This window comes from Schistocerca serialis, chromosome 3 (assembly GCF_023864345.2).
Source record: "Schistocerca serialis cubense isolate TAMUIC-IGC-003099 chromosome 3, iqSchSeri2.2, whole genome shotgun sequence".
In the NCBI taxonomy this organism is placed as follows: Eukaryota; Metazoa; Arthropoda; class Insecta; order Orthoptera; family Acrididae; genus Schistocerca; species Schistocerca serialis.
In genome coordinates, this window is record NC_064640.1 from 56,233,429 (window position 1) to 56,248,119 (window position 14,691).

Genomic DNA, 14,691 nt, shown 5'->3' on the forward strand with positions numbered 1-14,691 from the left:
TCAAGGCTGAAAAGGAACACGGCATGAGCAGTTCTCTATCACAGTCAGTAAAGAGAACTTCTGAATGTCTTGGGTTTAGTGAAAGTACAGTGAAGCAAATTTCCAGATAATACAGAGAAACTTCACATCTTTTATCTCCAAAAGGAGTTCTGGCAGGTGACAAGTTTGCATAGGACACATTTACTCAGGGAGAGGTAAAAAGGAAAATCCACAACTTCTATATAGAAAAGCACTTTCTACATCTACATCTACATCTACATCCATACTCCACAAGCCACTTGACAGTGTGTGGCGGAGGGTACTTTGAGTACCTCTATCGGTTCTCCCTTCTGTTCCAGTCTCGTATTGTTCATGGAAAGAAAGATTTTCGGTATGCCTCTGTGTGGGCACTAATCTCTATATCCCCATGATCTCTTCGCGAGATATATTTAGGAGGGAGCAATATACTGCTTGACTCCTCAGTTAAGGTATGTTCTCTAAACTTCAACAAAAGCCCGTACCGAGTTACTGAGTGTCTCTCTTGCAGAGTCTTCCACTGGAGTTTATCTATCATCTCTGTAACGCTTTTGTGACTACTAAATGATCCTGTAACGAAGCGCGTTGCTCTCCATTGGATCTTCTCTATCTCTTCTATCAACCCTATCTGGTACGGATCCCACACTGGTGAGCAGTATTCAAGCAGTGGGCAAACAAGTGTACTGTAATATACTTCCTTTGTTTTTGGATTGCATTTGCTTAGGATTCTTCCAATGAATCTCAGTCTGGCATCCGGTTTACTGATGATTAATTTTATATGATCATTCGATTTTAAATCACTCCTAATGCCTACTCCCAGATAATTTATGGAATTAACTGCTTCCAGTTGCTGACCTGCTGTATTGTAGCTAAATGATAAAGAATCTTTCGTTCTATGTATTCGCAGCACATTACACTTGTCTACATTGAGATTCAATTGCCATTCCCTGCACCATGCGTCAATTTGTTGCAGATCCTCCTGCATTTCAGTACAATTTTCCATTGTTACAACCTCTCGATATATTACAGCATCATCCGCCAAAAGCCTCAGTGAACTTCCGATGTTATCCACAAGGTCATTTATGTATACAGGGTGTTACAAAAAGGTACGGCCAAACTTTCAGGAAACATTCCTCACACACAAAGAAAGAAAATATGTTATGTGGACATGTGTCTGGAAACGCTTACTTTCCATGTTAGAGCTCATTTTATTACTCCTCTTCAAATCACATTAATCATGGAATGGAAACACACAGCTACGGAACGTACCAGCATGACTTCAAACACTTTGTTACAGGAAATGTTCAAAATGTCCTCCATTAGCGAGGATACATGCATTCACCCTCTGTTGCATGGAATCCCTGATGCGCTGATGCAGCCCTGGAGAATGGTGTATTGTATCACAGCCGTCCACAATACGATCATGAAGAGTGTCTACATTTGGTACCGGGGTTGTGTAAACAAGAGCTTTCAAATGCCCCCATAAATGAAAGTCAAGAGGGTTGAGGACAGGAGAGCGTGGAGGCCATGGAATTGGTCCGCCTCTACCAATCCATCGGTCACCGAATCTGTTGTTGAGAAGCGTACGAACACTTCGACTGAAATGTGCAGGAGCTCCATCGTGCATGAACCACATGTTGTGTCGTACTTGTAAAGGCACATGTTCTAGCAGCACAGGTAGAGTATCCCGTATGAAATCATGATAACATGCTCCATTGAGTGTAGGTGGAAGAACATGGGGGCCCAATCAAGACATCACCAGCAACGCCTGCCCAAACGTTCACAGAAAATCTGTGTTGATGACGTGATTGCACAATTGCGTGCGGATTCTCGTCAGCCCACATATGTTGATTGTGAAAATTCACAATTTGATCACGTTGTAATGAAGCCTCATCCGTAAAGAGAACATTTGCACTGAAATGAGGATTGACACATTGTTGGATGAACCATTCGCAGAAGTGTACCCGTGGAGGCCAACCAGCTGCTGATAGTGCCTGCACACGCTGTACACGGTACGGAAACAACTGGTTCTCCCCTTGCACTCTCCATACAGTGACGTGGTCAACGTTACCTTGTACAGCAGCAACTTCTCTGACGCTGACATTAGGGTTATCGTCAACTGCACGAAGAATTGCCTCGTCCATTGCAGGTGTCCTCATCGTTCTAGGTCTTCCCCAGTCGCGATTCATAGGCTGGAATGTTCCGTGTTCCCTAAGACGCCGATCAATTTCTTCGAACGTCTTCCTGTCGGGACACCTTCGTTCTGGAAATCTGTCTCGATACAAACGTACCGCGCCACGGCTATTGCCCCGTGCGAATCCATACATCAAATGGGGATTTGCCGTTTCCGCATTTGTAAACATTGCACTGACTGCAAAACCACGTTCGTGATGAACACTAACCTGTTGATGCTACGTACTGATGTGCTTGATGCTAGTACTGTAGAGCAATGAGTCGCATGTCAACACAAGCACCGAAGTCAACATTACCTTCCTTCAATTTGGCCATCTGGCGGTGAATCGAGGAAGTACAGTACATACTGACGAAACTAAAATGAGCTCTAACATGGAAATTAAGCGTTTCCGGACACATGTCCACATAACATCTTTTCTTTATGTGTGTGTGAGGAATGTTTCCTGAAAGTTTGGCCGTTCCTTTTCGTAACACCCTGTATTGTGAATAGCAATGGCCCTACAACACTCCCCTGCGCCACACCTGAAATCACTCTTACTTCGGAAGACTTCTCTCCATTGAGAATGACATGCTGCGTTCTGTTATCTAGGAACTCTTCAATCCAATCACACAATTGGTCTGATAGTCCATATGCTCTTACTTTGTTCATTAAACGACTGTGGGGAACTGTATCAAATGCCTTGCAGAAGTCGAGAAACACTGCATCTACCTGGGAACCCGTGTCTATGGCCCTCTGAGTCTCGTGGACGAATAGCGCGAGTTGGGTTTCACACGATCGTCTTTTTCGGAACCCATGCTGATTCCTACAGAGTAGATTTCTAGTCTCCAGCAAAGTCATTATACTCGAACATAATATGTGTTTCTAATAGTAGCAGCTGTATTTTAAAAAGTTGAAGACTGAAGGGGAATACTTTCCTTGTGTGAGTGAAACAACCCTATGGCATGCTATTTGTAAATTGGGTTTCAGGTACAATGGAAAATAACTGTGTATCAGGAAAAAAGAGATGAGTTCTTGTGGGAAATAACACTTGTGGAACATTGAATTGACTATTACTCTGATGAATGTTGATGTGATGGAAATCAATGCAGAAGGTTTGGATAGCAGGAAAGAAAAATGCCTTATGCATCAGAAAATATCTACAATTATCACAGGGAAGTTTGAATGGCTGATAAGGAGAAATTCAAACATTTTCCAATTCTGGAAAAAGGATTATAATCTGCCACATTGGGGATGAAGATGGGTTCATGCAAGATGCTGGCTTATGTTTTATTCGACAAAAAGGAGGTGCAGATTATCATTCTGAGATGAATGCCAGACACTCCAAAGAATGGTTTAAGAGTGTCCTCAAAAAATTATGAAATAGATCTGCAGTTGTTTTAGACCAAAGAATGGTTTAAGAGAGTCCTCAAAAAATTATGAAACAGATCTGCAGTTGTTTTAGACCAGGGTATGTATCACACAATAATAAATCCAGTATCATTAAATCCATCTATGAAATGGAGGGAGGATTATGTTATTGAGTGGATGGAAAGCAATTACGTAGAACTCCCATCGAACGCTGCATCATATGGGGAATATACTAAAATAGGCCTACTGGAACACATGTGACTGCACTTCAGTTCACAAGATTACCTCTTGTAAAGTGTTTTGCACTCAGTGGACTAGGAGATTAAACTTCTTCGGTTGCCTGTGATGCACTGTGAATTCAACATCACTGAATTTATTCTGGGATTTTGCAAGAACAAAGTATTAAACAAGAACAAGAATTTTGAGATAAATGGCACACTACAGTTGTCACTCTGCTCTGGAAAGTGTTCCCCAAAGCGCCTAGAGGAATTCACTGTGTCATGTGCACAAACTTGAAAACATATATGCACAAAGAGCCCCAATAAAACCATTGCTGATCAGAATAGACGACTGAAATAGCAGCAGCGAGACCTCTGTCAGTAGCAAAACCAGTTGAGGTAAGTTTCATTTCATTGTTTCCTACAAAGTTTGAGGTAGTTGATTTTTCATTTACAGTTGAAATGTACAGTACACTACATTATTCATTTATTGGGAACTGCTTTTGTATTGAATGTTTGCTTGCAATTTCTCATTTTATTGCTCTCTCCACATGACAACAACTGAATGTGGTAATGCAGTATTGAAAAGCTAGTACGAAGTTGCTACATTTTGCTGTTGAGTAGATGCTTATCACACATTACAGCAACGGTAGTGCACTGGTTATGCCAGCTATGCTCCACCACACCCTCCCATGGATTGCAGCTACTAAAGCAACTGCTTTAAAATCTCTTAACTGACAAACACGGAAGTATTCATTAGTAATGACATACGATAAGCTGAATCACAGCATCTTGCATTTGACATTATAGTGATAAAACGACTTATCAGAAAATGAAGAAAATTTTCCTGCAAATATAAAAAGGTTGTCTCTGTAAATTATGTGAAGGAAATTTTTCTCCTAATTACAATATGACTTCTACGAGCCTTCAAAGTTGACACTCGTGAAAATTGCTCGAAAAAGCACAATGTCTCTTAAATATTACCATGTAAGTCACCCTCAGTTCAATTCAAATGTAGTATTTATATATCATCTAGCAGTAGACATTTCCATAGTTCTGGCGATATACAACACATCAATGTTTGTCATGCATTGTGACCAGAATATGAAATGGATAATATTATGGGTCGTGAGATGGCTAGTATATGTCTTGGAATAGTTTGTTCGAGATTATGAACTAATTTGCTTTAGCAAAATCAAGAAATTATGTTTTGTCATTTAACTTTTTGTAATGGTGATCTCCATAGCTGTGCTTATAGTTCCAGGTTCATTCCGCATAACCACATATATGTGTCAAAGTAGTCCTCATCAAGAGCTTATTGTAGGACACAGGCAGAGAATACTTTAATCTTTCAGATCGAGGAGGAGGGGGGGGGGGGAGGGGGAGGAGGATTTAGTGGTGGAGATTTTTCAGTTACACCAGTAGAACTATTTATAGAACTAACAATAGGTCTTGAAATTCTCTGTTGACTAAAAAGCAACTACTTGTATTAATACTACTACACCACAGCTAATACCAATACCAACAAAACCTCACAAAATTATTAGCTACAACAAAAAATTCAAACGGCCACTGGAACACTCAACGAAGTTAAAACACTGAACGAAAATTTTACTGAAATATTTCACTAGAAACAATAAGAAACGTCAGCTGAAAACTAAAGCACGAAATTTACTAAACGACTTCAGTGCACAGAAAACTCTAAAAAACACAGTGAGCGAACATTAAAAAACACAGTGAGCGAACATTTCCAAAAGTTTGTTAAATCGTTATTTCGCCACAAACAGCGTGGAACACCACTGAAAACTATTAAATTTAATTACTGTATAACAGTGCGCACATATGTTTATCAGTACTTAGCTTTACAACAACCATCTAGAATTGGTGTATATGTTCTTATTTGCAAATTTTTGTAGACATCACTCCCTGTGGGTCTTCTGTTTTAAGTTCTTCCGTTCTTCCCATTGGTTCTCATTGTTGTGTTTCTTTTTTTTTTGCCCCAGTGCTGGGAAAATTCACTTTCTGATGATTGAAATTCTTCAGGGTGTTGTACCCCATCATTGTATGAAATATATTTAAACTATAAAACCAATGTTTCAGACACATTACAGTGGCCTTCCACAGGACAAGACTGGTATACTGGAGGAAAGGTGCCCCTAATTGTTGCAAAATGTCGCCTCCATAGATTCGTGGTTGTCATCAAAGTTGTCACTGAATTACTTGGATAACATCAATGGAATAACTCGCAAGTGAGCCTGATTAAAGAAAGATCTGGTCAGCAGATGACAGAACAAGAAATTTCCGGAGCTAATAGGAACAAACAACATACACAGCCAAGCCCGGATGTATCATGTATAGTGGTAAACATATCAACACAGAGCATCAGTGAGGCAGTGGCATCAGTTCTGTCCATGCAGTAGCCACCAGAAAGATCGCGGGAGGCGCACATTGGCACGGCGCGTCACGGATGGTAGTTTCCGCAAGTAGAGTCCCGTCCACCAGAGGGCACGTGAGAATTCGGACGCGACCTCTGCCGGCATAACAACAACAGCAACAACAACAACAACAACTACTACTCCGGCAGCACGGGCCGTGCCCAGTCAGTTAACATCGGGCATGCCTAACACACAGTTCCGGTCTACGCCAAGTGAAGTGTGACGTAAACGTGAACAGTGTTACTACAGTCCAAAAGCTAAACTTTGCAGTTATGTCCACAACGATTCCTACAGAACATGACACCAACAAATACTGCAGGTTGAAGTGGAAATGATTAGGCAGGAAATCATGAGAATCCTACGAGGTACAAATTGACCGAGACATATATTACATATGAAGAAAGTCAGGTCATAAAAGAGCCCAGGAATAACAAGGATATTATGGTCCTACAGGTGGACAAAGGAAATGCTACAGTTATGATGGATACGTCAGAATATGAAAGGAAAATGAAAGAGCTTTTAAGTAAACTAAAGGAGTAATCAGACTGTGAAGATAGTCAAGAATACAAAGGCCCTCCTAAAGGATACAAGGATTGTTCCTGGCACAGCCAAGAATCTCATCACCAAAGTTCCTGTACCTCCTAGAATTCATCAAGTACCTAAACTCCTCAAAGAGTGTTATGCATTGAGGCCTATAGTAAATGGAAGTCACACACCAACTTATTATATAGTGAAACATGTCGCACCAAAATTGCATTGCCTGTTCGAATGAACACACTTATGTGAAGGATTCTTCCCACTTTGTACAACTGATAAAGGAAATGACATTATGGTTAGTTCTGACATGGTCTGTTCACCAGTGTACCTATAGTGAAGACCAGCCACACCCTACAGGAGCAGATCCAACCTGATATATATGATTTTGTGTGCATAGTCTGTCATCAGCTTACTTCACCTATGGGGGTGGGGGAGGGATATTATGAGCTATTAAATGTAGTGCCAGTGAGTGCCCCCCTCTCTCCAGTCACTGCAGACCTCTTCTTGGAAGCTTATGAGCGAACGGCCGTAGCTTCTGTAATGTTACGCCCCCGTTGTTGGTTAAAGTATGTTGACAACCCATTTCCACATGGAGAAGCAGAATTGAGAAACTTCCTTCAACACTTAAACAGCCTGCATAAGAACATATAGTTCAAGCACGAAACTGAAAATGACAGTAAGATACAATTTTTGGGTGTGGGAGTATAAACAAACACCAATTGTAGAATGAAACACAAGGTGTACTGGAAGCCAACACGCACCAGTCAGTACATGCATGTGGACAGCCTACATTGCCCAGCTCAGTATTCTGTCGTGCTTATACTGGCTGCTCCAGCCCACCAAATGAATGACGCTAAATAATATTGGAGAACAACTGAGGGAACTATACTACACCTTTTGTGCCAACAGGTGTGACAGCAACATCATAAGCAAGGCAACCAAAGCCAACTGGAATAAAACAAGAGGAGGAGGCAAGAGAAGTTTCCATAGTGCACTAAGGAAATGTGAAGGGTGCCAGTGAATCACAAGGCAATGTCTTCTGCTGATGAGGTTTCAGACATTTTCTGCAACAACCATAGAAGCCATGACCTAGGATGCCGTGGGCAACCTTAATACTGCAGGAGTATATGAGCTGCACTCTGAGTGTGGAGTCTGTGTAGGGGACACAGGAAGGTCAGTCAGTGCACACAACAGAAGGTAATGCTTTGTGCAATTAGAACAGCACAAAAAATAGGTGATAGGAGAACACCATCATGGTTGTAGATAACCTATTGTGTTCCAGGAAGCCTGTGTACTGGTGGAAGTCATGGGTGTGACACACAGAATATTAAGGGCAATTGAAATTATTTAGCAGCCTGACAACATTAAAAGAGAGGATGGCTACAAACTTCTGGTGTCCTGGTTGCCAGCTGTTCCAGTCCTACAAGCTGCAAGCCTTCCCTGAGAAAAGCCTTTGTAATATGACCGAAGTGTGAGTTTTATATTTCATATATTTTGAAGGCTTTTAAATGTTATACAATAACACAGTAAAACAGTGAGAAGAATTTCAGTCGTCTTGACATTCTTATATGCTGTTGGCCTATTATCCAAACTCCCTACTACAGTGCCTTACTGCTCCCTATACAATGCAAATGGGAACTGCAGCAAGCGCTGTGGTGTAGTTTATTTGTGAGTTACTGTGGATGCCCTCACAGCAGGTGCTACCTACAAAAAATGCTACAGCAGTTGTTCCTATGCATTTCAGAGGCATCAATTACTTAAGTTTCCCATGCTATGTAACAAACTGTGGTATTACAGTATTGCCTGTCTATCTGATTACATGTTGTTATTGTTGTTGTGGTTGTTGTTGTGGTCTTCAGTCCTGAGACTGGTTTGATGCAGCTCTCCTTGCTACTCTATCCTGTGCAAGCTTCATCATCTCCCAGTACCTACTGCAGCCTACATCCTTCTGAATCTGCTTAGTGTATTCATCTCTTGGTCACCCTCTACGATTTTTACCCTCCACGCTGCCCTCCAATACTAAATTGGTGATCCCTCGATGTCTCAGAACATGTCCTACCAACACAGAGCAGAGTTGGTAACATTTTGTGTCTAATATTGTCATAGCAGATATTATTTTTCTGTGAGTTATTCTAGACACTATAGTCTTTTTGTGTCTAATGTAATCTTATTGGCGTTGAGTATCACAGGTTTGCACATCACGAAAATGCCCTTTCCCCAGCTGGATTAGACTCCACAAACTTTTGCTAAAGCAGTTACCAGCATGACTTTATAATTGGAATTATCTGATGTATTATTCGGTAGCAGCTGGAAATAGAAGAAAAAAAATTGTTCTTTTTGCAGGTTTTATACTCTCTTGGTGATTTCAACATTATTATTTAATAAACCAGCTTACAAGAATTTAATTGCAAATGGCCTTGTATTGGCAGAAGATGGCCAGAAGATGTCAAAAAGGAAAAAGAATTATCCAGACCCTATGAAGGTTAGTGATTTGTTAGATTTTTTGTGTAGTTTTTATTGAGGGCACTGGCTATAAAGGTCTTTGTGGTATGGTGTGTGTATTTTGGGGCAAACTGAAAATAAAGGGGACTTCCTTTTACATGTGCATCATTAAATAAGGATACTTTGAATTGAAGAAAACAAACTTTGTTGTTCAGAATAGGAAATTAGGTAAAATTTATGAAGTTCTAACCAGAGACTTTATTTTTATTTTCTTTTTAATTTTATTTTTTATTTTTTTAATTGACACACACAAAAGATATGGGTGGATGTCAGTGTAACTTCGTATACATGCACACCCTTGGTGGATATGTAAATGACATGCATTTGCAATTCCGTATGACAGGTGGAATGACCACCAGAGTTCATTAGTGTTACTAGTGTTTAATGTTGTAGCAGGGCTGATAGGGTATATAAGGGATGTGAACAATGTCAGATGTTTAGTGATCACTGTGAAGGACACAGAGATGTTGTATATTTGCGTAGAACAGTGTTTTCAGCATGTAACTGAGATTGAAGGGATCCTCATTCTCGACCTCCATTTGGCCAGTGATCAAATTGTGTTCTATCCGAATTTGTGGGAATTTGGATGTCAGGATCACCATATTGTTAGGGGTGTAAACAATAAGGCGAAATAAGCTGTTCTTACTGACATAATGCAAAATTGATAGTATTTAAGAAGTATCTCAATTTAGCATTTTTTCCTGTTATAAATCTGAAGGCAGCAGTTTACTGATATTGATTGCTGATAATTATTTAATGTTGAAATAGGATCTTGAATTTTCTGGTCAAGGTTGAGGTATGAGTTAACTTTAAAATGATTGTTCATTTCTTGTTTAATACGCTGACACCTCGATGTAGTGTCAGCCAGTAAAAATCTCATCTGCCAAAATCAGCTTTCCTGATCTTTTCGTAAAAAAAAATTGAAAGAAAAAACAAACAAAAAAACATTGCATTATGGAGAGATCTTGAGTGTGGTGCATTAATTAAAGTGCTTATTTTCATAATGCACATGTATAAATATAAAAACCAGCAAAAATGGCACTTGAGCTTTGTAAACACGTAAATCGACATGGCTTTTTGTTGTTTTGCTCATTTCAGTCATTCAGGCTACTCTACATCTACTGCAAATCACATTTAAGTGCCTGGCAGAGGGTTCATCGAACCACCTTCACAATTCTCTATTATTCCAATCTCGTATAGCGCGCGGGAAGAATGAACACCTATATCTTTCTGTATGAGCTCTGATTTCCCTTATTTTATCTTGGTGATCATTCCTTCCTATGTAGGTTGGTGTCAACAAAATATTTTCGCATTCGGAGGGGAAAGTTGGTGATTGTAATTTCGTGAGAAGATTCCGTCGCAACGAAAAACACCTTTCTTTTAATGATGTCCATCCCAAATCCTGTATCATTTCTGTGACACACTCTCCCATATTTCGCGATAATACAAAACGTGCTGCCTTTCTTTGAACTTTTTCGACGTACTCAGTCAGTCCTATCTGTAAAGGATCCCACACTGCGCAACAGTATTCTAAAAGTGGACGGACAAGCATAGTGTAGGCAGTCTCCTTCGTAGGTCTGTTACATTTTCTGAGTGTCCTGCCAATAAAACGCAGTCTTTGGTTAGCCTTCCCCACAACATTTTCTGTGTGTTCCTTCCAATTTAAATTGTTCGTAATTGTAATACCTAGGTATTTAGTTGAATTTACGGCTTTTAGATTAGACTGATTTATCGTGTAACCGAAGTATAACGCATTCCTTTTAGCACTCATGTGGATGACCTCACACTTTTCGTTATTTAAGGTCAACTGCCACTTTTCGCATCATTCCGGTATTTCTTCTAAATCATTTTGCAGTTTGTTTTGATCTTCTGATGACTTTATTAGTCGATAAACGACAGCGTCATCTGCAGACAACCGAAGATGGCTGCTCAGATTGTCTCCCAGGTCATTTATATAGATAAGGAACAGCAAAGGGTCTATAACATTAGCTTGGGGAGCGCCAGAAATCACTTCTGTTTTACTCGATGACTTTCCATCAGTTACTACGAACTGTGACCTCTCTAACAGGAAATCACAGATCTAGTCACATAACTGAGACGATATTCCATAAGCACGCAATTTAACTACGAGCCGCTTGTGTGGTACAGTGTCAAAAGCCTTCTGGAAATCCAGAAATATGGAATCGATCTGAAATCCCTTGTCAATAACACTCAACACTTCATGTGAATAAAGAGCTAATTGTGTTTCACAGGAACGATGTTTTCTAAACCCATGTTGACTGTGTGTCAATAGACTGTTTTCTTCGAGGTAATTCATTATGTTTGAACACAATATATGTTCTAAAATCCTACTGTGTATCGACATTAACGATATGAGCCTGTAATTTAGTGGATTAATCCTACTACCTTTCTTGAATATTGATGTGACCTGTGCAACTTTCCAGTCTTTGGGTACGGATATTTCGTCGAGCAAACGGTTGTATATGTTTGTTAAGTATGGAGCTAATGCATCACCATACTCAGAAAGGAACCTAATTGGTATTCAGTCTGGACCATAAGACTTGCTTTTATTAAGTGATTTAAGTTGCTTCACTACGCCGAGGATATTTACTTCTACGTTACTCATGTTGGCAGCTGTTCTCAATTCGAATTCTGGAATATTTACTTCGTCTTCTTTAGTGAAGGCATTTCGGAAGGGTGTGTTTAGTAACTCTGCTTTGGCAGCACTGTATTCGATGGTATCTCCATTGCTATCGTGGAGAGAAGGCATTGATTGTTTCTTGCCCCTAACATACTTCACATACGACCAGAATCGCTTTGGATTTTCTGTCAGGTTGGAGACAAAGTTTCGTTGTGGAAACTGTTATAGGCATCTTGCATTGAAGTACGCGCTAAATTTCGAGCTTCTGTAAAAGATCGCTAATCTTGGGAATTACGCGTCTGTTTGAATTTGGAATGTTTGTTTTGTTGTTTCTGTTGTTTTCTCTACGGATCATGCTGTCACCCTAGGCTTAATTTAACATAATAGTAAAAATAATATTGAGTAACTATTTCAAAACGCAACATCTGTATTCTGTTCTACTGTCAGAAACATGTTTTCATGATCTCACATGTCCTGTTTTGTTATTTTTTGGTAGAAGCAAACCAAGTAGGTGCCATGTTGATTCATGTGTTTTTTAAGCTGAAGTGTCATCTTTGGCACTTTTTGTATTTACATGTATATCTTATTAAAACAAGCAGTTTGATGATGTGCAAAATTAAAAATCTCTCCAAAATGTGCAATTTTTACTATGGTTTGCTGTGCAAAAGCTTCAGGAAATATGTCGTTGGGAGTTGAAACTGTTTCTTTTATTCCAAGTTAAAATTGTTATAAGATGGATTCATTATTATGAGAAAAGGAATTTTTAATTTTGAAACTAGCAAACTTTTGAAAACCATGATGAAAAGTACTTTAGGAAGTGGTGAAGGAAAGAGTGAAATATGTTGTGTTGCTCCTTCAAACTAGCCTGCCAACATTCATGGCCACAAATGCATACAAGTCTGTGTTCACAGCAGCAGGTTCTTGTTGCAACAACAGAATGATAATCGTGAACTCTGTTAATGAAAATGTGGCAGAGAGCCTGTTATGTACACTGGAATGACAGGTGTCTGCGGTATAGAAATTCTGAAGGTATACAAATCCCTTCAAAATGCAGTGAAATAGCAACTTTTCATACCAGTAGAAAATGTGGATGTTGTCAAATGTCTGCTGTTGTACTAAAGGCAGTTTCTGTGTGCATGTTCAAATGTAGACCCCCAAATGGCAGTCTTAATACCATATGCAATGTCTCGTTTATCTTGACCACAACATATAACTTTTTTTCCAGAAGGAAAATAAAATATGTATCAAGCAAATGTTGCTCAGGGGGAGACATAACCAGCATTACTGGCTTTCTTTTGACTCTGTTCATTATGAAGATGTGAACAGCAATACCCATTTTTTTTAATAGCACCTTGTATTCTTTATTTGGTAATTCACTTTGTCACCTCAACACCTGCTCAGAAATATACCACAGAGTAGCATTCTTATAAACATGATGTTATTAAAACATAACACAAAACTGTCTTTGATTCTCTTGGAGCAGCACACAATGCAGGTACCCAGGTAACATAACTCATCCAGTTGCTGGAGTTGACAGTGAACAGAACAATAATATTTTCTTCTTTATGATACAGGTACATGTAGTGCACTTCTGTAGAACTTTTAATCAATATGTTTTGGGCAGTAAATGCAGTCCTTGATTAAAAACTGCATCATTACTTTCCATTTACTGTTTTTGAAAATAGGTGTAATGTTACACAGGCAGAGGAACTCCGCAGAGAGCGATATCCTGACAAGAAGCTATCTTAGTGCAATTTCTTTTCTGCTAACTTACATTCTCCGTAGATGAGTAGCATTTCTATCTTCTTTTCATAGGTGTACATTGCACCTGCACAAACCTTCGAATGAGAACAGTTGACTGAATGAGCTGTGTGCATTTTCTTCGTGTTTCCATTTGTTTACTGTCAACACCTGCAGTTGGACGAGCTATATTACCCCCATGTTCCTTCTCTGTGTGCTACTACAGAAGACTCAGTCAGTTTTGTGTTATAACATCATGTTTATGTGAATGGTTCACAGCGATGCATTTCTGATCAGGTCTGGAAGAGAGTATTGCATAAAAATTACTAGTTACTACAGGGTCTCTACCAAAAGTTTCCAGAATGAATTTTTTTAAAAATTATTTATTCCATGTCAGTTTACAGTCTTTTCAGAACTTTTCGAAGTATTCTCCCCCTGCTTCAGTGCACTGTTGCCAACACTTCACACAGTCATTTAGAGTGTCAACGGGAATCTCCTTTAGTGTGGTTGTTGAAGTTGCTTTTACAGCCTCCAGCATCACATGTTGAGTTCCTTTCAGGATTCTTTCAATCCTTGGGAACAAATAGAAGCCTGTTGCTGCCAGCTCGGGGCTGTACAGTGGCTGTGGCAGCATTGCCACACCCATGTTGGCCAGCAACACGGAGACAATGAGTGTGGTGTGGCTTGACGCATTGTCATAGTGCACAATCCAATTGTCATGAACTTCTTTTGAGACAAATCTAAATCTGTTGCACAACCATTTGAGTACTTCACAGTAAAACTCCTTGTCGACGTTTGACCTTGTGGCACATATTCACTATGAACACCTTTTCTGTCAAAAAAGAAAACAATGAGCATTGCCTTGATTTGCGATTTGCTCATCTCCGCTTTTTTCGGGTAAGGAGGCTCCTTGGTATATGCCACTGGCTGCTCCAACGCTTTATTTTGGGCTCATACTCAAAAATCTGTCTCATCCCTATCACCACTCTGCCCAAAAATTCTGGGTCCATTTTGTAGCGCTCATGCAATTCCTGGAACTTCAGCAAACACTGCTCCTTCATC

The 14,691-nt window shown here is 39.8% G+C and overlaps 1 protein-coding gene across 1 annotated transcript in view; it reads left to right on the forward strand.

The window, feature by feature from the left end:
- LOC126469701 (isoleucine--tRNA ligase, cytoplasmic) overlaps positions 1-14,691 on the forward strand; it is a 162,593-nt gene that overhangs the window by 52,890 nt on the left and 95,012 nt on the right. The window contains 1 exon segment of the mRNA XM_050096875.1: positions 9,090-9,228. Coding sequence (XP_049952832.1) covers positions 9,090-9,228 — 139 coding nt within the window.